Raw genomic sequence first — 27514 nt, 5'->3', positions numbered from 1 at the left:
ACACGGCTCTGATACTAACAAACTAGTTGTTTTAAAGTTTTCAGGGTTGTTATTTTTGCCTGCTTTTGCCTATGAGCTCTGTCAGCTGACCTTTCCTGAGCTTCGTCAACGTCTTCAGATACTTTAACATCCGTATCACCCTCAACAACCTCAGCTCAACAATCACTACCTCTAGAATAAACCAGCCCTTTGTCTTTTTACACCTCGATGTACACCGTCAGTGGTATCAAACTCAGACTCTGATATTAGCTCCAGTTTCTTGCAGGATTTTTTTTTTTGTCATCCTTCGCAAATTAGCATTTCACAATCAAGAGAAACCTACGACAAAACAGACACATATTTGTGTCTATATAAATATTTCTCCAGAACATTGGAGTACTATGTTTGGAAAAACAAAAGTACAGCCAATGATGCATGATGACTCTAACAAGGCTAAAATAAAAGCCTTGTCATACATGTCATACATTTTAACTTCACATTTTTATTTAAATACCGTAATACAGTGAAACTGTGCTATTTTCCTCAAGGTTATACCATCAGACGCCTGGCATATGCCTCTTCAACAGGGATATTGGCCCGCAGTCATCTCCGGAGTGATTTAAACCTCACTGAATGTTTTTTCATTTTATAATCTAAGGTGGGCAGATTCATCACCGCCCTCTGGGTTTTGATGAGCATTTAGAAGGAGATCATTTGGTTTCAGCCTCAGACTATCCCTGGGACTTCGTAGGTACACAGGGGTGTTATTGATTGTTCCAGAAGCACCTCCAGTCCACGCGGGCAAGCGAATCAGTCAGTGAGAAAACACGCTTTCAGCTGGCAATCTGCCACCGGAGGATCACAGCAAGTCGTTTCCTGCTTTCCACAAATCTTATATGCCTAAAGACGCCATAACTCCTCTCACTCATCCCTCGCAGTGAGCTGCCACTGATATTGGATTTCTGCCCTTTTCAGATTAAAATCGTTCAAATACAATCTTGTGGATTCTGGCCGTATTAGAAAAATGTGCTCCCGTCAGCGTTCTGCAAGGCGGATTTCACTTAAACCGAGAATGCACTGTGAACTATGACCCAAGTTCTCACACCGTCCTCACATATCCCATCTGTCTCTGATGTGGACAGACTCTTCAGAGCTGTAACTCGCCCACGACTAATGCTGCGATTTGCTGAATTACTTGCATATGGAACCAGATTACTTTCATCTTTGGATATCCTCAAATCTCTCAAATTTTACCTTCTTTGTGGACTTTTCTGTTTAGTCTCTCCCTTTTGCATTGATCTAACGGGAAACCAGTGTTGTCCACAAGAAATCCAGGCTCCGATCCAATTCTATCGCTCTTACTGTCTCCAATTAGCTGCCTCAGACAAAGATGAAAAGCTGACATGAACAAAAAAATAAAAATTATGACCTCCATTTGTGTGAATTTCCTGTGTCCTGCACTCCTTGATTAAGCCGCTTTTTGTTGTTGCAGCAGATTAACAACAAAGCCCTGTCCCTTTCTCCCTAATTCTGTCTAAGATACAACAAATCACATCAGACTCGTGGGGCAAAAACGGCATTAGTGAATGTTTTTTCTTCTGCTGGAAAATGTTTTGATGCCTTCATTTTCATCGACAAACAAGACAGCTAATCGGTCATGTCAGGGAGGGCAAAGTTTTCACTTTTCCGTTTCCCCCTAGTCATTTGGCAACAGAAAGTTGATATAGATGAGGAAAAGATGAATGTCCTGACAGTGAACATCAGCTCTGGTTAAATGAAGGCTCTGCTGCTCCATATGCACTTACACACAGCTTACACTAAAAGATAAGGAACGTTGAATGCATTTTCCATCTTTAGCAACAGGAGAAAAATTAACTGATTTGTGGCAGCATATGATATGTTTTGTCGGCTAATGAATTCAACTGCATCATAACAAATGAGATGTAGTAAGAATATATATCTGTTTCAACTGCTATGGATTTTTATTTCATTCTATATTGTTTAGGTTGCTTTTACTTTTCATATGCCAACGTGTGGAAAAATGTTGGAAGACTCATACGTTATGCACTTTTAAACTTTTGTTAAATACATTTTCAATCTGAATGTGCCACTGGGGGATCACAGCAAGTCGCAGCGAATTCAGCATGATGTGCAGTCAGTTCAAACTAGATATTTATAGTTCACTGTTTCATGTTTTACATTAGTTATACTTGTTGATTGGCAGGAAAATGTCAAAGTCAGAAGCTCACATACAATAATGTTCTATTTGGTAGAATTGCCTTTTATACTATGTAACAATATGTTCTGGCTATTCCTCTACAATTTTAACTTCCTTGAATTTTGTCCCATTTCTCTCGACAGAATGGGTGTAATTGAGTACAGATTGTTTTCTTCTTCTCTTTGCGGGCTTATCTTTGACTCTTTGGTACAAGGCGTGTTTTACTATGGATAATGACAATGTCTTACAGATTTAAGTCAATGGTCTTTTGTTTTGGGGCAGAAACTCACATTTTGCAACAAAACACGTCAGCTCTGGAACAGAGAATCTAGTAGCTGAACTACATAATGAATAGACATTTCCGTGGTGTTTCTAGTGCATGTAATTGTTTGAACAGATGAATGTAGCACATTCTGGAAATTGTGCCCATGATGAAGTAAACGCGTGGATGACCACAATTCTATTTCCAGTACGCTGGCTGATTTGTTTTTCTCTTTCTATGATGTCCACAATGAAGAAGTGTATTTGAGGTGTGCCTTAAAAGTACATCCATAAACTTGACTATAATTAATGTAATATAAATTAATTTAGTAGCCTTCTGAACCATCACATTATCTTCACTTTTAAAAGCAACAGAAATCTTCGTTAACAAAATCTTCTGATTTAAAAAAAAAGACATAATGATAAAAAATAATCTCAGAAAAAATGACATCCTCACTTTTGTAGGATTAGTGACAAAAGATAATTGAGTCTGAGTCAGTGTTTTCAGTTTGGTTCTTTGAGTTCTTTACAACCTTATTATAGTAATACCAAGCCAAATATGTAATCCCTGAAAAGATTAGACAGATTAATATTATGCAGTAATCAGATATTTCCCTTTTGGAAAAAAGTGTTTTAATTGAATTTTGATCCTTTTCAGTAATTTAATAATTGGTGAGCTCTGCAAAGAGAGAACATGTACAATTGAAAATGGATACATATTAATTCAAAATACTGAAATTGTTTGCTAAATTCGCTAAATGTGATACTATTGTAAAACTAATGATGATAATGACTCGAAGTGTGAAGAATGGCCAAGGCAGAATCATGCTGTCTCATTGTTTTAGTACAGGAAGGACTGGTGTACTTAAAAAAACAAACAAAACAAAAAAAAAAAAAAAACTGATGGTATCGAGAGGCATAAACATCATGTGGAAAAATTCAACTTAAGACATCAGATGGCTTGGTGCACATTGGTCTTTATGTATGATGACCCTAAGCATACTGGCAAACTATTTACAAAGTGGCTGAAAGACAATAAAGTCTGTCTTGAAGCAACCGTCACAAAATCCTCACTTCAGTCCTATAAAACGTATGTAGACAGAGCTAAAAAGCTCTGAGAGAGCAATGGAGGTTTACAAACTGGACTCAGAACAGTTCTGTCAGGAGGAATTTACCAAAACATCAACACGTTTTTGAGAGAAGCCTGTGGAAAGATAACCAATATGTTTGAGCTCATTTATTCAGTTTAAAAAGCAAGTCTACCAAATACTATGGCATGTATGTAAATTACTGACTTTAAAAACTTTCCGTCTCTGGTTATTCTCGTATTTAGCAAATAGAAATAATTGCATTTACTGATTACAGGCTGATCTAAAACGGGAAACATTTAGCTTGATATATTGACAGACATTGTATGCAAATATTGGGTTTTGGGTTTATGTAAGGTGATGAAACACACTCATAAACTACAAGAGCAGGCCTGACAATGAAGGTGGCGGATGATGAAGATAAAACCTGCAGATGAATTGGCGGATCCAGTAATGTCATTTCCTTCCAATATTCCTCCTTCAGCTTTACATTTTGTCCTCTAAAGTGATTGTCCAATCCATCAGATTTATCTCCTTTGCTTTTCATGGGGAACCAAGTCCGACAAAAAGGCAGGTGGAATATCACATCAGATGGCTTCATGGTGGATGACTTTAATATCCGCAACAGTAGCCAGCGAGGCTATACACTAGAATCATTCAATAGCCAATGAAGCCGCAGGCCACTAAACCAATATGGCACACTATGGCAAAATGGATGCGTTCCATGGAAACCCTGTCGGTCGCAGTGTAATTTAATCCAGCCCTTAGGACAAGCATCTCTCAACAGAAATGGGAAAAAAATGTTGGAGACTTTGGGGGGCGGGGGGGATACATTTTATAACTGTACACTAACACCCATCCATGCTCCCAAGTTGCGAGACTTTCATTTCACCCCCCATCTCATTTTGGCGGATTGCAAATTGGCTGTAAAAGTCAAAGAAAATCTGGTTACCTTATAACAGACAAATGGAGCAAACATCAGGTTGTTAAAAGGACAGAGACGAAAGATAGAGACTGGTTTGTATGCACACACAGGAGAGACACCACTGAGAGGGCTGTGGGATTTGATGTACTTAGCACACCTCATCTCGCAACTATGAATTACAGCCGAGTATGGTCAAAGAGCAAAACATGAAATAAATACAGCGCAGAGCTCTTGGCTGGTTGTCAGGTTAACTGCTTCATAAAGAAAGGTGCCAATTTATAAAGCAGATCAGAGTTTGGCTCAGTTTTCAAAAATAGCAAGGGAAAAATGCGAAGGAAGCAGGCAAGAAATCGAGCCACAGCGCCTTGCAAAAGTAGCCATACATCCTGAATGTTTTCACATTGTGTGAAATTGCCACCACAAACGTTAACATACTTGATAGGGATTTAACATGATAGACCAAGACAAAGTGTGGAGCAGAAGTAAAATGATACATGGGTTTCCCTTTTTTTGTTGAGTTTTTTTGTAGAATAACAATCTGAAAATGTTTCTTGCATCTGTATTCTGCTGTCTTTACTATGATATTCCTTAATAAAATGTATAGCAGAAGTCAATTTGTAAAGAGAAGCATTTTCTAGGTGCAATAAAGCTTTTCTTTCTCACTTTGTCCATGTCAGGGGTGTGAAACTCATTTTCATTTAGGTCACATTAAGATTATTAATGTTCTCTAGGGGCCAATTGTGGCAGAATGTATTAATAAAACTGACTAAACTGTTAAAATATATAAATTTATCTGCATTCTCAGTGCTTCGTAAAACTAAATGATATTTAACATCTTTCAGATTAATGTAAATTAGACAAATAAAACTTTTATTTGGCTGATAATTTAATACTTTAGTACACAACTGTTATCTCAAAGTTTTATTTAAATAACTTTAGTGGGCTGGATTTGACCCGTGAGCCTTGAGTTTGACACATGTGCTCTAAAACCAAGCATTACATCTGTTTTGCAATAATCAGGATATACTTGAGACCAATGTGTTGTAAAGAAACGGCAGCAAACGCATCACCTGACTGTGGCTCCCATGGCTAACCGTGGGTGTAGTCTGTGGTGGAGAAAAAACAGCTCCATTCCATTCTACTCCATTACCCTGGCTTTGATAAAACCTAATTTCCCTGGGGTTTTAACTTTAGATGAACTCAGTTTGGCTCAGTTCCACTGTCAAAGAAGCAGACGACGTAACATATACCACGAGCAGAGCAGGAGGCAGAGGATGAATGCAGAAGACAGACAGACAGACAGACGGGCCCTCCTTTTTGAGATGTGGTTTTGTGCAGCTGGGAGAAAGTGAGCTGTAACATTCAAACCGTCTCAGTTTGGACTCCCCTATGAATTCCACATCCATTTTAGGGAAGAAAAAGAGTTTTCTGTGAGCAACAGGAATGGTGTGAAAAGCCTGGCTTAAGTATTTGCTAGGATCGCTGCCACACCACTTTCAATGCTCTGCATTGAGCACACAGAAAGATGGGCTGAGGAATAGTATGCCTTTGAGAAAACTTAAGTCTGGGAAAAATGGTGCAACGTTGTCAGTCAGGTCAAGCTACGTTATATTACTTCATATTTTTCACTACTATAAATGTATGTTTTTTCATGATGCTGTTTGTTCACTAAATCTGTGTGTATTCTTGTGCTTCAAACTCGAATCAATGCTCTAATTTGAGTTTCTCTACCAAAGATGAACAATTAATTATACATTGAAGTTTGTGGTTGCAGTGTGACAAAATGTTACATTTCCTTTGTCAAAGCTCTGTATGCAAGGATGACAGGTACTCACAGATGTAATAATATTCTCTGCCTGGTCGAAACTCGAAGCCCAAAGAAAAGGGAGTGAAGAGCTGGAACTTCTCTGAAAACTTTAGCGGCCCGTTCGGGGAGTGCGGCCTGTTGCACTCCCAGCGCTTGAAGCCCTTGGCGGTGTGGTCGCATGTGCTGTAGCCGTCGTAGTTCACCATGTAGAGGACATAGCGCTCTGTTCGCTCCTCAGGCACGGAGTCCTCATAATGAGGACAGTAGACATCCAGGTAGTCATTTATGCACACGTCGATGTGATAATCACCACGGTGGAACCTGGATGAGAAGGAGAACAGAAAGGGTTCATATGTGCTTTAAAAGTTGCCTGAACATTTTTAAACTTCATTTGAATTCAGAATAAACTCAAACTTCTTTTATATCCCCTTGTACTTGAAAAAATTTATAAGCGCACGCACACTCGTGGTCCAATACTTTTAGATGAGTTGGTTTATCTATAAATCTTTTTCCTGCAATACATATTTACTCACACATACCAACCGCATTCCATCTAAATCATAGCAAACGAGGATCTGGCCCAGAGAAAATATCCTAGCAAGTAAACAGATTTTTAGATCTCTCAAGAAAATGAAAACGTTTACTTGAGGATATGCTACTGCAAAAAAAAAAAAAAAAGTGAGTGTAAAATAGACCTGGTTAGAAGGATACAGGATTTCAGGACGGCAAGACCGTAAATGTCACGATAGGAAAAATGCGAAGCCAAACTGTCTCCGAGGGCTGTGCAGCGAAGCATCTTTACAGCAGCAATGATCTAGAACAGGCTGTGCAGGGTCACAGGGTTGCAATATGTACAGGGAGTTTCATCAAAGGCCACACGCCGTCACCGTCAGCACACACACAGAGACTATTTCTTCTCTGTCACCCATCAAACGGGCATCTCATCTGTGGGCCGCATTAGAGCTGTTTCAGTGTTGATCGCATTCCTGTTTATCAAGGAGAGTTTTTCATTTATTGGTCAGGGGCTTCACTAAGCAAAAAATGTTTCACATCTGAAATTCTTCAGACTGTAATGTTGATGCACACTAAGGCTTGTATGTACACAGTAGCCAAGTATTCATGTTCATGGCAACAAATTAAACATTCATATAGGCCTACTATAAAGATTAAGTAACACCATGATAAATATATTACATGTATTTTTGTTCACTTTTATTCGTGTGGTCATGGCTGAATAAACTGGTGGTTTATGGTGAGCTGTATTGCAGCATGTTAATGGAATGTTTGGTGGAAGGAAAAAATACAGTAGAAAATTAGCAAAAATAACAGAAAAAAACACAGCCTCACTCCATTGATGCAGTAATTCTTCTAAAAGGAACAACTTGTTGGAGAGCAAGTACTAAGTGCATATTCTGTTTGGTATATGAACATACTGTTTAGTAGGCTGAGATTTCTATATTAAAAATATATTTTTTTTCAATCTCAAGATTCTTATTTGTTGAAAAACTAAATTTGGATATTTTCAATGGCTAATCATAAAAAAGAAAACTGATACATATTTGAGACATAGCAATATGGGATGAATCTATATGTTTCACTTCTCAAATTTATTTGCTGAAAAAAAGGCTTTTCCATGCTATTCTGATCTCAAGAGACATATATCTGTTCTCTTATCTGTGACTAACTGAAAGCCATGCAGGGGACATGACTTAATATTTCAGACCCACCCTTTGACATTATAACACAACAAGGTTACAAGAAGTTCAAAAAACTCTTAAGAAACTCTGCAAGTGCTCTAATTACATGCAGAGCAAGCAAGAGACATAAATAATGTTATCCTATAAACTCCAGAGCTTCAAGATTTGTGGTTATAAAGATCTAAGGCTTGCTAATGAGTCCTCACAAGATAGTGAAAATTACAGCAGAGGGTTGGAAAAGATTTATTGACTTTTCAATAAATGTTTCAAACATCCTCAGATGCTGGTGAAAAACATATACATTATAATGTCATAATTTCCTTCATCTTTCACTTATTTGCTTTATGTTGTTTCAGTGAAATGTCCAACTTCTGACACCAACGAATTACTCTTAAAAAATGCTGTTGGAGTCCCCTCCCCCCACAAAAACAAAATGAAATTGGAAAGTTTTTGTATATCAAGATTTTATTTTTGATTCTTTTGTTATAGTTAACAGTCCTTCCTTCCTTGGTGAAAGAGGTTCTTGGCAAACGCCAACCCTGCCGCCTGAACATGCAGCAGACATGGGAACTCATTGGACCCGTCAATGTCTTTCTATCTGTAATTGTCCAGTTTCGCTGAGCCTCAAATGTAGCTTCAGGTTTCATGTTCTACGCTTACAGGAGTGGAGTCATGTGTGGTCTCCTTCTGCTGTCGTCTATCTGCATCAAAGTTTGACATGCGGTGCACCCAGAAACTGTACCCTGCAAACTTGGCTGTAGCAGATAGTTATTTGAGGAAATATTCCCTTTCTATCACATTGAAATCGTCAGTCCATTCTATTCTGATGTCAACAAGGAATTGGATGAGCAAACCATGAATGTGGTTTGCACATTCAGAACAACATAAATACTCTTTCTCCCTCATTCTGATGCTCCGCCAGTTGTCTTCACCACATCTAGATGCCCCAATGCTCTGAATTGCTGCCATATGACTGTGTGATTTGTAAATTTTACCTAATTAAGTAGTTGGTGAGTGTACAGAATGTCCTCTTGGCTTTCTAAACAAACATTAAGTAAAACCACTCTGGATGCAGGCTGCGGATCGGCGCGAGCGTGTTCCAGTGCAGAGATCCAGCACGACCCAAATTCACTTGTTCTGAAGATCAAATGGCAATTTGAGCAGAATACGGGCCGGGTGCGCTCACTTGTCACTTCAGCTGAATGTTTGGATAATGGAATGTTTAATGCAACAATCAATCTACAAATTGAGCCAAGCCATCTCTCATTATTGTCATCATGCGAGTTCCTCAGGCCCTGCTCTGTATATTAATGCACATCTGTGTATATATGAGCATGAGCCAGGTTAAAAAGTTGTTGTTTTTTTCTCCCCTTTCTGTTTACCCGTCTAGGGTAAATACCAGGGTAAGGGTGTTTATAGCCGAGGCAGTGAGGAACTCATCTGTAACATTTCATTTAAAACATGTCTGTGGAGGTCCAGGAAGAGCCATGCATCTCTCTCACTGCTTCAAAATGTCACCGACTTGATGGTCGCATCCTCCCATCCGCTTGGCCCAGCTTCTGTGTTAGTGCACACATTGTTTGTGTGTATGTGCGCGTGTGCGCGTGTGTAAGAGACGGCATGAGAATTACAGCGAGAATGCATGTGTGTGTGTTTGTGTGATGTTTTAGCTGCCCTTCTCTCTGTGCCTCAGCAGTCAGAATAGTAGCTGGTGGCCCTGACTGCAAATGAGCCAGAGGATGTTTGGGTGAGTGAGCTCATAAAAAGGGACAGGACAGGCATTTGTAACATGCCTCACAAACACGTACACAAAGTGACACCTATGCGGCAAACACACCCACCTTACACCTGATGAGCATTCACAAGCATGCATCGGGTTTGTGTTATCAGTTGAATGAACTGCCAGGAAAATAAATGAATAAAATTGGCAAAGGAGCAGCAGTGAGACAGCCAAAAGCTGCTAATGGCACAAAGTAAGAAAGAGGGTGAGAGTGGGAAAATGACATGAGGTGGGGAGAAATGAAAGAATCTGGTCCGAAATGACAAGGCAGAGGAGACGGCAATACTGCTGATTCCACTGCCAGGCTCTCTGTGAATATGTGTGCGGGATTTATCCAACCGTACATTCATCGTTTTTGGGAGATTTCCCCCTGAAACTGTATATGGATGGCCTGATAGTGTGAGCAGTCAAGTCCGTTTAGAGAAAATCAAGCATGTTATGGATTTGTTTTGTTCATTGTTCCCATAAACATCTTGTTATGGTGGTTGTAATGTGGCAGTTTCAGATGCAGCCGATGTCTCATCTGTAGCAATTTGAGACATAATCGGCTGCTGCAGTTGTACAAACACTCCCCGCTTTTTTAGCAGAGAGAAGAAACTGTTTTTCACCCAAAAACAGAAAAGCTCCTCAAGCATACAACAGCCACTGTGTTGCACATACAAACCACTAAAACGTGACCCATGTTTAATAATCTTAATCTAAAATTCATAAGAAAACTGAATCCAATTTTTATAAATTTTCTAATAATTTGCTCAGATTATACAGAAACTTGAGGAAACCCAATAAAATATAAATCCAGGAATATAACAATCTGATTTTAGCTGCTTAATCAGTCCCACTACCTGGTGATATAATTAGGCCGGGGTCTGTTACTCAACAGACGTGCTGCATGTAGCATTTCAAATGTACTTTCAGAAAGGAGTTATGTTAAGATTGCAGTGAAATAAAGCCTCAGGTGTCTGACTTTTCACATACACTCACTGACCCCGACTATGACTCTTTATTGAGCTAAAACAATCTTTTATTTTCCTCGTTATGTCGTTATGTCCATAAGATCTCCAGAACATGCAAGGTTTAAGACGCTAAAGTGTTATGATCAAAAAACTGATTAGCCAGACGAGACAGCACGGCCAGCTAAAAAGCTTTAACTAGTTGTTGTGTAGATTTTCTCTCCCTGAGACTTCAACAAGCGTTTGAAAGATTGCCATTAGAATACTTTCTTTTTCTGACAGGGAGCAATGCCTGAAAGAGTGAATAAAAAATAAAAAAAGTGGAATTTGGGAGGAAAATTCCCAAATTCCACTTTTATATGGCCCAAATTGTCATGATGGCCAATTTCATCTTTAGTCCATAAAAGTGTTCAGTCTGATTTATTCTTGTATTCCCTTATTTCAAAAACAGCTCCTCTGAGTATTGTCAAAAAAAAAAAAAAGCCTGAGATTCAGTCCAGGGAAAAAAGAGCTTTCCAAATTAGAGACAGGACTAAAGTACGTTCAAGGAGGGAAAAAAAAGTCCATGTGGAGTTTTTTGCAAAGTTACCCAATCTTCTCCCCCTTAACGCCACACACATGCACACACTCCACCCAAACCACAGTCAGATCTCTGGAGTTTACGGCATACTTCTGGCAGCAATTGTTCGCATTCTTGTGAGAAACTGTAGCAGCAGAGATTGACAGCGGACGCCCTCAAGCAGTTAAATAGGTAATTAGGGGCAGAACTTGGATGAGAGGCTAATTGTCAAATGGTGATAATTACATGTTTTCGTTATGCCACAGCTGGCCCAATAAGCTGTAGGTCACAACACAAAGATGGAAAAAATCAGCTGGACGCAGCGTGTGTGTGTTTGTCGGTGAGGGGGACATCCTTTCTATCGACCAATGGTGGCATTTTCTCTACAGGGCCTTTTTGGTGAAAACTCAGGAGCTAAGTACTGTCAGCTCCCACACACAAACTTGCTCAGAGTTACAAACACAGTGAGTCTGGCAGAGCTGGAACAGTGGAGTGAATGCAGCGAAAGGTGGCACACCACTGCAGTCACTGATTGGCTCATTTCCATTTCAATTACACAGCCCAGTGACATTGCAGGGCGTGCACCAGGGGCACACGCACTCACAGAGACAAACACACACTGGGGCCTCCGCGCTTCACACGCGGCACCATCAGCTACTTCTCCGAGCCGAACATCGGTGGCTGGAGACAGAGAGCGAGGGGGACGGGGAAAGACAGATAACCTGAGTGAAAGAGAAAGACGGGGGAGCTCTGTGGCAGGCAGAGCCGGGGAGCAATTCCAGCCTTCTAACCAGCTGAATAAGTGAGATTCAACGAAGACGAGGAAGAGGAACTTCACAATGTGTTGCCAAGGCACAGTATCACTGTAAATACCACCACTCGATGGAGTCACTCACATGTAGACCACCTTCTAACACCAACCATTAATACATTAATCGGAAAAAAAAAGTGTTTTCTATTTGTTTTATTTTGCAAAAACTCTTCACTACAAACACATTCAGGGAGTTGGCAAGTAAAAGCTTAAGAGCTGTAAATGTAAAAATATGTTTAATGCGTGAACATATACTGTTGAGCTGATAAAATATCTTAAAAGGTCAGTCAATATGAAGGGAGGCTACTTTTAACTTAAAAACTTGTAGCTTTTGAGTAGCTTGGTTTTCAGTGTATGTATTCCATTGCTTCAAAGCAAAAAATAACAACTCTGTGCATGTCTAAACTGTGATAATGATTGTGGTTCAATATATTTATTGTGCAGCTCAACAACACTGAAGCAGATGAGATGCAGCAGCAGAAACCACATTCCACTCATGTCAGGGACAAACTGAAACTGAACTGAGACAGTTTGGAAATATGTTGACTTACAGTCAGCTTGTCAGAATTTGGTACAAATGACATAAAATCATGGATCCATCCAGCCTTGCATGAACAAATTAGACTGCTGCTGTTGACAGTGGTATAATGGTGTGGGGTACATTTTATTTTTAGACTTTGGGTCCCTAAAACCAGCTGATCATTGTTTAAACCCCAAAAGCTACCTGAGTATTGGTGCTCAACATTTGTATTCCTACTTCAAGGATAATCCACTGTGTGACAAAGCTCAAATGATCTCAAAGTGCTTTCTTGAATAAGACAATGTGTTCATTGTACTCCAATGCCATGGCCTTTGCAGTCATCAGATCTCAATATAACAGAGGATCATTGGGATCTGGTGGAATGGGAGATTATCAACATGTAATACCATTTCTCAGACAAATCTGACAAAAGCTGTGTGATGCCAACATTTTTACGGAATCTTTCTGGCACCGTGTCGATTCTTTGCAATAGAACATTTGGACTTTTCCGGAGGCAAATCCAACCAGGTTTGGAATCCAAAATAAATATGAATGGTCAGATTATTTTTCTAATGCTGCAAAAGTTAGTTAAACTTAAAAAGACTAAAATGTTAGCCTAATCAAGTTGGAACCACTTTTAAAACATCCATGTAAACGGTTACCTCTTGATTTTTTTTTAAGCTGAGCCATATATTTGTCAGTGTTGCAGCAAACGTTTGATGACATCATGTGAACTCAAAGTGGACAACTGATGCATGCACTATGACAAAACTCCTTCATGCTCTTAAGAGATTTTGACAAGAACAAGACATGAGCACTTAAGCACTGCTGACAGCTATTTGCATTACAAACTGCCATGAGTGCTTCAGAAAAGGAGATTATCTCTGTGAATGTGGCTGCTTTTCCTGTTTTCCGTCATGTTTTTGCCCCTTCCCTTCCCTTTTCTGTTCTTTTCATTTTCTCATAAACTTCTTAATTCAATTCATGACCCTGAATAAGATCTGCCTACAGTTTTGCCCTCCCCGTTGAAATTCGTACATACTCAGGCATCGTTTTGCTGGCCGATACATAAAATCTCAGTAACCTCGAACTAGAAAATCATTGAAACCTAGTTGCGGAAAACTGCAGTTTCACTCCCAGTTTTTGTGTCGGTTTTCCATGCAAGTGTACATGCCGCTAAAATAAAGACTCGTTTGTTGATTTTGATCCAGAGGGGAACACAAGATTAGCCGAGAGCAGATGAACTCCAACTGAACCCAAGTCATGCATGCACACGAAAAAGTCTTTTCATGACCTTTCAACACATACGCTGCAAACACACATCGCAAACACTTCTCTATATAGTTTGCACAGTTGTCTAATTGCAGATGATTGGCCTGGGTCTGAGGATGAAAACGAGGGGGAGCTAAAAGAAAGAACGCACTGACAGACGGAAAGAGGCAGAGGGAGAGAGGAGAGAACCTGTTGCTCTTTGTCAATCTTTATTTTCCTGATTTCATTAGTGAAAAAGGGACTTAACCTTCCTGACATATATTTATCTTTTGATTACTGATGCTAAAGGAATGTGTTGGTGAAAAGAGAAGAAAAGTGTGGAGAAAAAAAATAACTGACAACTGCGCCATAAAACTTCCACTCCGCAATCATCCTGATTGCGAAATTACATTTCCACCATCAGTCGATTTCAGATTTTTTTGACTGTAGAAAACATTTTCTCTGTTTCAGCAGAAAATTCCAGGGAAAGTGTCAAAATCACTTTCCTGTGATATGCATAGCTTTTTAATTACACTGGTGGAGATGGAGTGTGGTCAAAAACAATAGTGAACTGAATGACGCTAAGCATGTTTAGATGTCTAAAAGTGTGATAGAATGTGCATCATTTGTAAATAAATACTTTAGAACTATTGAGGCAACCTTGAATAGCACATTTAGAAATTAAATTTGTAAAATATCTATAAAAGAGAAAAATTGAAGTTTTTTTTCTAGAGTTTTCTGTAAGTTTTAGTGATCAGCAGAAAGAAATGTAGGTAAGACATGCATGAATTCTGAAAATTAACTTAATTTACTTACCTAAAAATCTAAGCATAAAAATCGTTAAGTTGCGTTGTGGAAAATGGCAATCGAGTAAAAGAAACGCTTATTTTACATCCAAGTAACTATTTTCTTGGCTAGTAACAAGAAAATAGTTACTAGCCAAAACTTAACCTTTATCTAGGTTAAGTTTGGTTAAGTTTTAAATGTTTCTTATTTTTGGAAAACTTTCTAGGAAATTAACAAAATATATTTATGTGAGAAACTAAAACCATGAGGATTGGATAAGCAACATAAATTTTGACGAGTACAGCATGGAGACAGAGAGAGACAGCTACTGGGGGAAAGAGATCAGACACGGGAGGAACATGTGAGAATGTCACCGCGTTGTATTAGTTGACAGCTACATTCCTGACTGGCTAAATGGCCGATGGGCTTACAACGTCAGGAGGGGGTCTGGGGACAGGACACGGTAACATCAGGGCTATTGAGTATCATGCATCTAACAGCCTGTATGTAAGATGCATATAGGGCATATTTTCACATTTATATGGCTTGTCTGGTGTAATGCACAAACACGGACACATCTGCCGGTCACGGTCCATTTTATTGTGTCCATCTGTTGTAGCTTTATGGATGGTGTACCTCGAGGCTTAAAACAGGTGGTCACCCCTGTATAACAAAGTATCTGTAGGGAGGGAAATTCTTTCTCAAATCCGTTTCATTCTCCCCCCCTATCAAAAGCCTTTCCATCTTTTCAACATCCCCTCCACCCTCTATCCTGTCACTGTCACCATTGACTGTGATCTTACAATATTCATTTCTACCATTTCTGTCTGTCAAAGCTCATTTTGCCCAAGGGAGACACTGAATTAAGATCAGTGACAGACAAGTTCTTGTTCTGCTTTTGGTGCTGAATGACGTGCAGAAATGTAAGTGTTTGATGTAGTGGGCTTCAGCATGCTGAAACTTAAGTTCAAAACAGGAGGGGGGAGGAAAAAAAGGGCAGACGGATACTTCCTCTGAGCTCATGAACTTGCTGGACTGCCAAACACTGATGTGCGCTCACTCTGGGAGTGTGAACCACTGCATGTGTGTACATGGTGTACATCTGTGTGTAAAAGGATTTCTTTATGTGTTTCCCTCATCACTAAGGGAGTTGGGGGAAAAATGAAACACACACACACACACCCAACATCCTGTCAGACCCTGGGGCCATTCCTCTGAATCATGGCCGCCCCCAAACCCGCTTCAATCCCTCTGTAAATACCGTTCACTTTGACATGTTTACTGGGACCTGAGTGGAGGCCCACTTTCCTCTGGAAGCATGTGAGTTCTCCACGGTCATACACGGGCAGCAAGCATCAATTAATAGTCATGTATCACTGAGTGGTGAGATGGGACGGCCATTAATCACAACTCATTGTTTTATGGTGACAGGGTGTTTGGCAGCTTGGACAGAACAGCAGCAATGAAACAGCTCTGAGTCGTGTAACATGTCCTCCTAATGTTTCTGAGAAAGAGGGAGAGAAAACAAAGAAAGAGAGAAAGGATAAAAAAAGAAGAGGGTGATATCCCATGTAAATGAATGGAGCTGAAGTCTTTGTCCGAGACCTGAATTGGAAGTAGACCATCTTACTTTGAACAGATTACAGGAGCTTGGATAAACACACACAAAAAGCACAGAGCTGCTTGAACTTGCCACTGCGAAGCAGTCATTAGAGCTGATGTGGTGCACTGCATGTGTGGAAGCACAAAGAAAAAAAAAACATTCTCAGGTTGAGGTTGTTTGCTTCTTTGAACAGTGAGCGACGTTGCATAAAGTCCTTGGTGCAAAAGCTAAAACGAAATTTTAAAAAAAAGCAGTGACTCCACCGAAAGAAAAACACAGCAATTGTGATACACACTGTGATTACTTCACAGAAATATAATACATTTTCAAATGTAACGTATATACTAAATAAAAAAAAGGAATAAATCAGCTAAAGTAGGCACTTTTCATAGAAATGTGTTCTTTACATATTTGTTAAAACTGTCACTGTCCTGTTAGTATAAGATAAATAATCTGTGAAAACATCCAGCTCCTCTGCCTCCTCCCTGTGGTTGAATTGGCCATGGCCTGATTTCAGTAGCTCAGTAGAATAAACGCTGATATTCCCAATCAGTTCTAAAAAGGTTTTATATATAAATATCAAACATGACTGAAAAGAAATTTGACTTCATAATATGGTGCTATGAAATTAGGCCTCTATTTCTTTAAGAAGCTCCTTCTCTTTCCGACACTACACCTTCAGCACGTCATCACAGCAATCCTTCCCACTATGCCCTTAAAAATTGCTCTTAGGACTGAGAAATATTTCAAATGATACGTACTGAAAACACACAGCGATGCTGTGAGGCAGAAGCTCGACCAGAGACAGCAGCTCCAAGGAGGAGCTTTGTATTAATAGGCAACACTTTGTGAGAGCAAGTGTTTAGACACCCCAGAATGGCTGTCGCAAGAGAGTCAAAGATTCCTCAAAAATGCATGGAATAATCAAAGCAACTCTCCAGGTATGTTTTTGATGAGCGAATAACATTGCAACATGATGTAAAGTTTACAAAAGTCAACTTTACCAAACACACCTATTAGGGTAAATGTGCAGGAAACAAGATAAGAGGATGAGTCTAGAGTCTTCCTTGTTTTATTAAACCCACTGTACAGATCAAGTAGACATATAGAGTACTCTAAAATGTCCTTTTCACGTAATATCTGTACCATAAACACATAAAGGAGCACATACCCTACACACATTCTGGCCTTCGCGGAGGGTTGCCATGGAGCTGTAACAAGATGTTATAAAAGCGGTGCATTCTTGAAACCCCTGCCCTCTTTTCATATTTCTCAACCCTTGGTGATATATTCTACACTACTGTAAATGTGAGCTTCTGCAGAAGGCGTGTGAGGCCTTCGGTGGATGCAGAAGCTTTAAAAAGAGGAATTTAAGCAGCACTTTGCAAAGGAACAGTAGGAAGTCAAAAAATCTGTTTTTGGTTTTTATCTCACCATCTCTTTATTGTACAAATGCGGCAAGAAATTGACTGCAGATCGGAAAAGAATAATGTTCAATTTTTTTATTTTTTTAGATTAGCAAGCAATAAGCACTACTAGACCATGGTGTCAAACCTCACTCTCTTTTGGGAGTTGTCATTGCGTGAAGAAGAATAGCCTAGCCATTGTCTTCCTGTGAAGTTTGCTCAATTCTCTTCTCCCTTCAGTTCTCTGTCTGGGATTTACATTTCATCCTGAGAAAACCCTTTAAGATTTTAATCTCTGTCTGCGATAAAATATGTTGGATTTAGAAATGATGGCAATAGTCGATATAAAAATTCAATCACCACGATTTTCATCACTGGTCCTAACGCAAGTCATCGACAAATTTTAACTATAAATATATTACTCTGTTGAAAATGAATTTACTAAATATTCACATGCATGTATATCAGAGAAAATGTATCATCTTAAAATGCTAGAATTTTCACTTATTTTGTCACTTTGAACAAAATAGGGTTCCTTTTATTGCCTATGGCAGGATTTGAAGCTTCCGATAAAGAAAAACAACGAACAACCTAATGACTGATGGCCTTACCTTCTATATTACAGTATAGAACCAAGAAATATTTTTATTATGAACAATAACTTGATTCTTTTTTTAACTTGTGTTATGTCGAAATGCATGCCAAACAAACGCATGCCATGATTAATGATAATCTGGCTCTGGATACACACACAGAAGAAAGATAAAAATGGTGCAAGACCAAAAGTCCTTAGAAACTCAATTTTAGTTCAGCAACGTCATTCTCGTCCATTTATGTGAATCATTTATGTGAACAACGGCAACACATACTTCTTATTTAGATGCCTCCTCATTTGTAAAGCCCATCTTTGTATTTCGCCCTTTACCAGATGCTTTTAGTTCCAGGGTCATTACTTGATCTCCGTCTCTATTCCCATTGATATTTTCAAATTAGCCTTAAAAGAGTAGTTTGAGAAAATACTGTTTGGAAATGTTTTGCTATAAACTGAGAACCCTTCACATTAAGTTAAAACTATTTAGGAAAGCTTCCCGGGACTTTTACTACAAACTCTTTTCTCTAGGTTCACTTAATTCACTTAATGAGAGGATACAAGAAGCATTAATATTGCAGTACATGCTGTCTTTAGGCATTACAAGAGTGGAGTGAAGTGCAACATTGAGGGTTTTACATTTGCTAAACAGACAGAAAGATGTTTGAACCCTCCCATGGTTCCTTGATCCTGTTTGTCCCCAGGCGTTCTCAGAATAAAAGTGTGTTATTCATCTTTACTGAGCAATGCTGTAATTATATATACCTGTGCAAACAGCCGATTGATATGCGAAGGCAAGTTTTCTCTCATAAAATTTAATCTTGATAATTTTGTCAGCACAATAAAGTTTTAAAAAGAAAATTATTATGTGATAAATATTATATTGGCAAGTACCCAAATAAAATTTCACAATTACGGTGCAAGGCTTACAAGTGTTGCCAAATAGCATATCAGTGAAAAGAAAAAGAAAATACACCAATGATCCAAATCACATTATCAGGACCACCTCATCTGATTTTCAGACAGATAAAAGTTAAGGATGACATAAGATGAGTCGAGTTTTCAGTTTTTGTAAAGCCTTCGCCTTGCAACACTGATCTTAGCCTACTTTATCTTCAAGAACTATGTACTTTATATCCTTCTAGCCATTCTCCCCCACATATCTCCCCATTGTAGGAGTAGACGAGACATCACATTGCTTATTGAGAAAGCAAGTTACAATGCAAATGTAAAACCAAGACCAACACAATAAGAGTATACATTTTGAACCGTTTTTATTATTTTATATTAGAGTAATTAATATGACCTGATTAAGAGTAGCAGTTATCAAGTACTGGAGTTTGGTACCCCTGTTCTAGAAAATTAAGGTGTTAGCATTACCTCTAAAGTTTCCAAAAGACGAAACATTTCCCAATCCACTGTTTCACAGCAAAAGGAAATCAGAAACTAAAACGAATAAAACGGAGCAATCAGGGGCTTTTTTGCGGATTGCTCTCTCTTGCTCTCTCACAACCTTGGGATTTAAAGACAATGCAGCTTCCATTTAAATAATTCCTTTTATATTTGCATTTCTTCTGCAAATATTGTCTCAATTTAAGCATATCTCATTGTTTTTCTATTTGTTTTGTCAAGTCACAGATGCATCTTTTTTCTTTCAAGAGAATACTTTTGCCAGCAGAAAGTAGCCTCCCATGGCTGGTTAAAGGTTACAAGATGCTTTAGCTGCTACACAGTGCACACATGCATGCGCATCCACGTCTGAATTTATGCAGCAAGTTGTGTGTGTTTGTAGTTTTAGCATGAACAAAGCAGTTCCAGGACCTTCAGGGTCAGTCTCCCATTGAGAAGCTGTCAAGGTCCCATGCAGGGGGTTAAGTGGTGTGTCGGGCACTTGGACTCTGTTTCTTAAAGTGGGCCATGCTGGCGTTATATATATGGCCACAAAGGTCACTGTGTAATAAAGACATGAGCTTGCACAGAATTCAGTACATACAGAAACACACATATGGCTGCGCATGGAAATGCGCACATAAATCTATAAAGGTAAACTCTGGTTTGCTGACATAGTTGCACTGCTCTCAAAGCGTATCTTACTATGGCCTTGGTCTCTGTCTACATATCTTTTAGTTTACTATACTTATGTTAATATAAAGCACTGTACACACGACTGTGAATTATGAGTTTTTTGTAAATGATTCTATTCAAGAAAAAAAAAAAAAAAGTGAAGGACGTTTTTGAAAACTGTTTATAACTTGTAGATTTCTATGGGGATTTGTGTAATCGCTGTTTATTTTGAGTTCCGCCATAGATTTATGTGCAATACTTCAGTACTAAATAATTCATCTATAATAATTATAAAATGCCAATACTGAGAGTGAGTTTTTAAGTATTTGGAAAGGGTACAAACTAAAGAGATTAAAATAAGAAGCGCTAGTACCAGTCCATGTCTATTTTCTGTGAATGGTGGAACTTTTTTCTCAGAAAAAAAGCAAGCTGCTTCTTTTTTACAGCCTGCAGGATCAAACAATCCATAGTGGAAGCAGTCAGTGCTGTCCTTGCCTTTGATCCCAATTCAGCCCTGTTTAAAAAGCCATTTTGACAAAGCAAGAAGTCTTTCTGTTTAACAAGCTGAAAGATATTTGGCATGCCTTTGTTCTGGGCCACAGGCAATGAGTGCTACAAGCACACTGCAAATGTAGAGGGTGACCTTACTGTATGGCAAGATGCTTATTCATATGTAGGTCTTTGCATAGCAGGGGTGACTATTTGCTATAGGCATCTAGTACTGAAATGTAATTTTTTTGATAGTTTTAAATGGAAAAATTAATTAATAGCTTTTTAAGTAGAGTGCACGTGTATTTGCTTACTCTGAGCAAAAGCTTTAAAATATACGTTTTTTATGGAACATGCTGACCTTTCTGACTTCTGAATGTTGGAATTGTGCTTTAATAATTTTGTACTCTCTTTACCATTCTCCTCACTGTCCATGATTGCAATACCAATCTGACTCCCTATTCAAAACTCTATAGTTTCTCACAGTTCCAGTTGTTTTGAACTTTTTAGTTATTGCATTGATATCAAAGTAAACCAAAGTTTGAAGAAGTAACAACTTCAAAAGCACAAGAAGTTTCCAATTGCAATCAAAAGTATTTCTGATTGATTTTTTTTCTTAAAAATCTTAATCTCTAAAAAGGAGTCAATTTGAGCATCTTTTACTTTGTCGTCAAATAAAACGGTATATTCAGTTTTTTTTTGTTTTTGTTTTATTATTTTGAAGTTTGGGTAAGAAACATAGACCCATTTATCACAAGACATTTAAACCTCAAGGAAGCAGGAAGTCTGCTTTCTCAAGAAAGGTTCAGTTGCTTCGGTTACATTCATTTTATTCGGCAATTGAGACATTGGTCATTTTGTTTAAAAAAAATATCTTAACAAGCGATTTCCCCTCCCAATAAATAAATATATCAAGTAMAATTCTTCTGAGTGAGATCATGCACACATACATCTCACTCTCTCATAATGAAATTCAGATTGATTTTTGTCAAACCAAATTAGATCTTCATTCAAACTAATTGGCCTATTTTAGTATTCTCCCCTATGGAGCAAGACAGAAGGCTTTGGCTTTGAATCAAGGTCTCTAGGTCACATCTTGTTGGGCACAAGGCTGCGTTCCCTTTAACATTTCCAACTGTGAGTTCATGAACTTTTGAACTTGTCAAACAGAGCAGGAAATTGGAGCAATACGAATGAAATTTAAGCCCCTAAATGGGATTTGTTAAGACTAGGAAATGATTTGTGCTGTTTATCTGTGGGCCATAGCTGGTGTTGGCAAACAGAGGAATACTCACACCTAGAAAAACACACACGCATAAATACACAAAGGGGGTTATATGGAAGCATGTGGTGACACGCCGTGGACAGGTTCACCGACATGTGTGGTCTAAAGTTAGCACAGTTGCAGAATGCTTTCAGTCTTTGCGTCCATCCATCTCTGAAAATGTGCTCCTTCTCCAGCTGTCTCCTTCATTTCATCCTCGGTCCTGAGCTTGCTGTCAGGGTCTTCGGCCTCAGCACGGCATACCGCACGGTCAACACATGCCTCGCCTGGGTACAGCAGCAGCTCGTAAAATAAAACTACTATCAATCCTGATAAATGAGAGTCCAATTATTACTCAACAATAACGAGGACCACATGTTGTACCCCGCATGGCTCAGATTGGGAAATATTTCAATTATCTATCCAATCTGTTCAATCCAGCGCCTAGCAGAAGCATTAATACTCCTTGAACTCCTTTGCATTTTGTCATGTTACAGCCTTGAAACCACATTGTATTTTATCAGGGAGGGAGAAGGTTGTGCAACCCCCATAAATTGATGTGATGTGAGGTGGAAGGGAAAGAGCATTCAAAATGTTTTATATAAAAAAGAAGAGTCCGGTTCAACCATAAACTTACCAGAGTTAGGGTTAGGGTAGGGTTAGGGTTAGAAATACCATCAAGAAATACCGTCAATAGTCAAATGAAAGACAGAGCAAACGTGGCACAAGGGCCTGTGATCGGATGAAACAAGTTGAACTTTTTGGCAACATTTAAAATGCTTTATGAGGCAAAACAGAACATCGTAGGAGCTTCATGGCCACCAGCATATTTTTCTTCAAAGAAGTTGTTTGGAGTTAATGGGGTGATGAATGGAGATAAATGCAGGACAATCCAAGATATACATTTTGATATTGGTAAAGTTAGACAGAGGTTAATTTTTCAGTTGGAAAACAGCCATAAATGACCAACCTGTGAATCTTAACATATTTGTGTGTCTGAATGGCCATATCAAAGTTCAGGCCTAAATCTAAAAGAGAATCTGTGGCAGCAATTGAAAATTGTGTGTTTATTCCAGTAAAGATAAAGTAGTTAAGATAATCCCTCTGTCCACTACTCTATCCACACCGCCTGTCGCCCATTTTGTGTCTGACTCATTCCACCTGCTGCTTTCTCTCCACACTCTGTCGGTGGCATGTCAAAAGCTTAAACCGCCTCGTATTGATGTCCCCATCATGACACAGCAGGGGCCCTTCATCACAGACGCACAGATGCCTGGGTGAGATGTCCCGGTTGAGGCATTAGTTAAGTGTGTGCACACTGTTTGTGCAAAGAGGTGGTCCACATCGGGTCAGCAGTGTCAAATCTGAAGGGTCGAGCGACTTGTCCCACAGGTGTACGGATCAATGCAAACACAAATCACCATCTCCCAGTTTAATCCTTCTCCACATACTCACCTGGATCCCTCTGAGGTTCATACGTTACACAGTTGTTACATTTTCTCCTATTTTTTATTTTTTTTTTTTTTTGCTGAAATGCCAGCTCGTTTATCTAGAGAGATAAGAGCATTGTTCCCATGAATACTACAAGAAAATAACGCATTTGAAAAGAGAACACAATCCACATCTAGATAAGGATGAAAAGGAAAAAAGATTATGGGATCCAAGAAAAACTTTTTATTTCTTGCAGGAAAATCAAAATCCAATAAGAGTGGAAGTGCAAATATTATGCTTTCAAAGGAGGACGAATTTCATAACGGCAATAGACAGAGAAAGAAACTGAAAATCACACATGTTGAGAATCCTATCTAATTGACCATCTCTGCGGTTCAGTGTCAGCATGTATGAGCCACACAGAGAGGAGTGGATTTAATATCAGTCTCTGGCTTCATGCCGTTTGACTGAAACAGGCTTGTGTGAAAAAGAGAGCGAATCAGGCAGAGCAAAGATGTGTCAGTGAAACTACAGAGACTGAACTCGCATGTCTCTTTTAAGCAAATGTGACAGACGAAAGTGGATCAAAGTAACACCAGAAACAATCAGTGTTTTACAAAACGACGAGGAAAAAGCCGAGGCTGCAGCTTAACATGCTGGCTGATGTGACAGATGGGGGGTTTTTTAGACACCAACACACACAGATATAACACATCAACAAGGTCAGAATTCAACAGCCCTTACTTAACGAGTTTCTTCTATGAACATGGGAATATTACATGTACACTTGTGATTGTAATGAATAAACAGAATACAGTGTGTGGCACACAGTTTGTGTGTGTAAACTGCAGCTACCGAAAGAAGTTGGATAGATGTATATTTTTGTTTTAAACTTATGCATTTTCTTCAATAATTTTCCTGTGGGAGCCTTATTGTGACTCATGCATATAATTAGCTCTGTGCAATAAAATTGAATTTATCATTGTTTCGATTTTGGCTCAAGACAATAATTCTGCTTTGAGAGTGTGCTCTTATTTTAAAATGCATTCTGCCCACTAATGTCTCCTTTGGTGGCTGAACAGTTGGAAGCTGAACCAATGTTGACAACTGAGACTGAATTGTTTTTTTAAGCAGCCATCAAATTTTTTTCCAAGTCTTATTTCAAATCTTTTGGAGACTTATTGTGGGTTTTATTTGTTCTTTTCTCAGCAAGCAGAGGGTGCTGACGACGTCTATCCCCACATCACAAAGTTCTAACCAGAGGTTCGCACAGTGTTCCCTTCCCAGCTGGAGCAGGACCAAGTCCCTCCACCTTGAGACTGCGAACAAATCACCAGAGGTCAAATCCACAACATAGCCAGAGTGTGAAATACAGTGTGTTTATGTATTCAAAATCTCAATTGCATGCAAACTTTAAGTTCAACATTTCTTGCAGGTGGAGATAATTGTATTAAATCACTGTAATTTCAACACTGAAAAAAAAAAGTTTATTTTTCTTTTTGAAATTGAGTAGCCCCTCCCTGCTGTAGTGGACAAGCACATGTATCACATCAATATCTAAGGGCTTCAAGAAAACACTCGCTTGGCTGAAAAACCAACCAACCGCCAGTCACAGTGATCATCTTGACAGAAAACAGTCTGCAATGCAAACACTTATGGGACACGGTAATATAGCAGGCGTACACTTCTGAAGCTGGGCGTGCTGTTGCATAAAACATCAGGCATTGACCATTTTAAGTGCCTGTATTGTAATCAGGCCAAAGCCATAACAACTCCCATAAAGGCCTGGCGGGAGTTGTCCAAGGTCCAATTGGGTATCCAGAGCAAAAAGCATCACTTGATCAATCGACGACCCCGTTAGGACAATCTGCTGTGGCGGGCAGCATCTACAGACACATGCGGGTGAAGGGAGGAAGAAGTGACACACAGACGTGTGGATGTAGGGAGATCGTTTGAGTGTTCATCTGCTCGCATTGGCTTTAGTAGAAATGCAGTAAAAGCAACACAAAGCAGCATGCTTGAGCCATCCTGCAATCAATAATCAAGTGTTTCGTGCTTAAAAAAAAAAAATAATTATACCTTTGTGCAATTGAGTGTGTGTGTGAGAGTAAAGACTAGGTGTGCATGTGATCTCCAGCCACTAAAAGCTCTTTAGGGGCACCTTTGGGAGCCATTCTTCATGACTTATCAACTAAGCAGACAGACACAAGTAAGCGTTTACATACACACACAGACACGAACACTTACATGCACTTTTCCACACAAAGTGGATCCTTAATGAACCCTTGTCAGTTTGAAGCAAACAAAGGTTGGGAAGAAAGAGAAGCAGATGAATAGAGAGGGTAAAAAAAAGGAATACTTAAGAGTGGAGGAGAAGGGGGGAGTAAAAGGAAAGGGGAGGAGGAGGAAGGAGGTCCTCCCAGGGCTGTTTGGCCTTGAGATCGATGGCTTATCACTGTCACCTAATCTGTCCATCTCTCGAAACCACCCAACCACCCATCCCCTCTCTCCTACTGTTTCCCCCTGCGCTCCCCGTCTTTACTCCGCTACAGAAAGGTAGGGAGAAAATGAAGGGCAGACACAGATATAGGCAGGCAGAATGATGGAGTGTGCAGCTTTCATGAATAGAATTAGAGAGGAGAAAGAAGGAGAGGAAGTCAGTGCGGAGATGGAGTTGGAAACAAAGGCGAATAAAGACCAATAGGAAGGGAAGTCGAATGACAGTAAGTAGTAAGTGACAAAGAAGCAGAAATGGAGAGAGAGTAGAGAAGCCGTGCTGCAGCTTACAGACAAATCTACAGTAAATCTTTTCAGGAGCGGAGCAGAGCACTTCAGTTGTATGAGCAAAAAAAAAAAAAAACCACACAGTCGGGTATCTGGACGGATCTACTAAAACCAGGTTTCTCATGTCTCACCTTTTGAGCCTTTAAACAGAAGGTTTCATGAAAATCTGATTTATGTGCCTGTGTAGGTGTCGACATAACAGCTTTATATTGAGAAAACCATCGTGATGATCATAATCCAGCAGGTTTTTACGTCAATCTGCCATCTGGATGGATGTAAACTCAAGTGTACTTTGTTTTTGTGATCTATGAGTGCAGCTCACCTAAACACTAGTAGGTCTCTATTACCGAAGGAGGAATACTTAAAGTTAGATAGTTTCAGTGTCAGTGAGTTGTTAAAAGCTAATTCAGAATAAGCAGATAAATGAGACGCTATTTAAAAGGAGACTTATCGAACATGTCGATACATTATTGCAGTTCATCCAGACTGCAGGAGAGAGAGACTTACACAATTTAATGGTGAGGCTCATCACAGCAAAAGGGCCTTGTTCTTTCTGAGCTTTCAAACTCTTTCTTTCAAAGACGACGTGGAGACGTAAAGCTAAGGATCTGTCTTCTTTTAGGAATACACACTGAGAGAGCCATGCAAACAGCTAACATCAGAGCTAAATAGTTTAAAATATGAAGTCCATAATCATGTCGTCTTTACTTTAAAGAGTACAATAAAATTCAGTTTGTACCAATTGATCTCTCTCAAACCTCAAAGGTTGTTCTTACATTGTCTCATAGCTCTCAAAAAGAAGTGAAAATCAGTTTGGATAGGTGAAAAAATAAATAAATCAAAGAATGAAAATAAGATGTAAAATGTAGATCCATTAATAAAAAACAAGGAGGACAAAGAGAGGAGTAATGCTACAAAGGTGAAGGCAGGGGCACATTTAACACGGGTACCAAATACAACAACCATTGTTTGAGAAGAGCTCAACTTTTATGGATTTTACTGAACAGCAGGAAAAGAAGAAAGGGAAATAGAGGAAGGTATATGCATTAAAATGTTTCGCAAAGTAAACTTAAAGGCAGACTCATCTTTGTAAACAGATAAGCACCATAGGCTGACAAATGGGCTGAGAATGGGGGTAGTGGAAATTTTCTGGTTTGTGTTTGTAGATTGTTCCAATATTCTGAGCAGACTTTAGTTGAATGCACACAAACATCATAGAATGAGCACAACAAAATATGAAAACATTATCCGA

At 39.1% G+C, this 27514-nt stretch overlaps 1 protein-coding gene across 2 annotated transcripts in view; it reads right to left on the bottom strand.

Annotated features, from left to right (window-relative positions):
* Positions 1-27514, bottom strand: part of efna5b (ephrin-A5b) — a 115738-nt gene that overhangs the window by 20435 nt on the left and 67789 nt on the right. For both annotated transcript variants that reach the window (XM_008418320.2, XM_008418319.2), the window contains exon 2: positions 6307-6599. In XM_008418320.2, the coding sequence (XP_008416542.1) occupies positions 6307-6599 (293 nt within the window). The remainder of the gene's footprint in view (positions 1-6306; positions 6600-27514) is intronic.

This window comes from Poecilia reticulata, linkage group LG9 (assembly GCF_000633615.1).
Source record: "Poecilia reticulata strain Guanapo linkage group LG9, Guppy_female_1.0+MT, whole genome shotgun sequence".
NCBI lineage: Eukaryota > Metazoa > Chordata > Actinopteri > Cyprinodontiformes > Poeciliidae > Poecilia > Poecilia reticulata.
The sequence above is the reverse complement of the archived record's forward strand: the minus strand, read 5'-3'. Positions and strand labels throughout refer to the sequence as shown.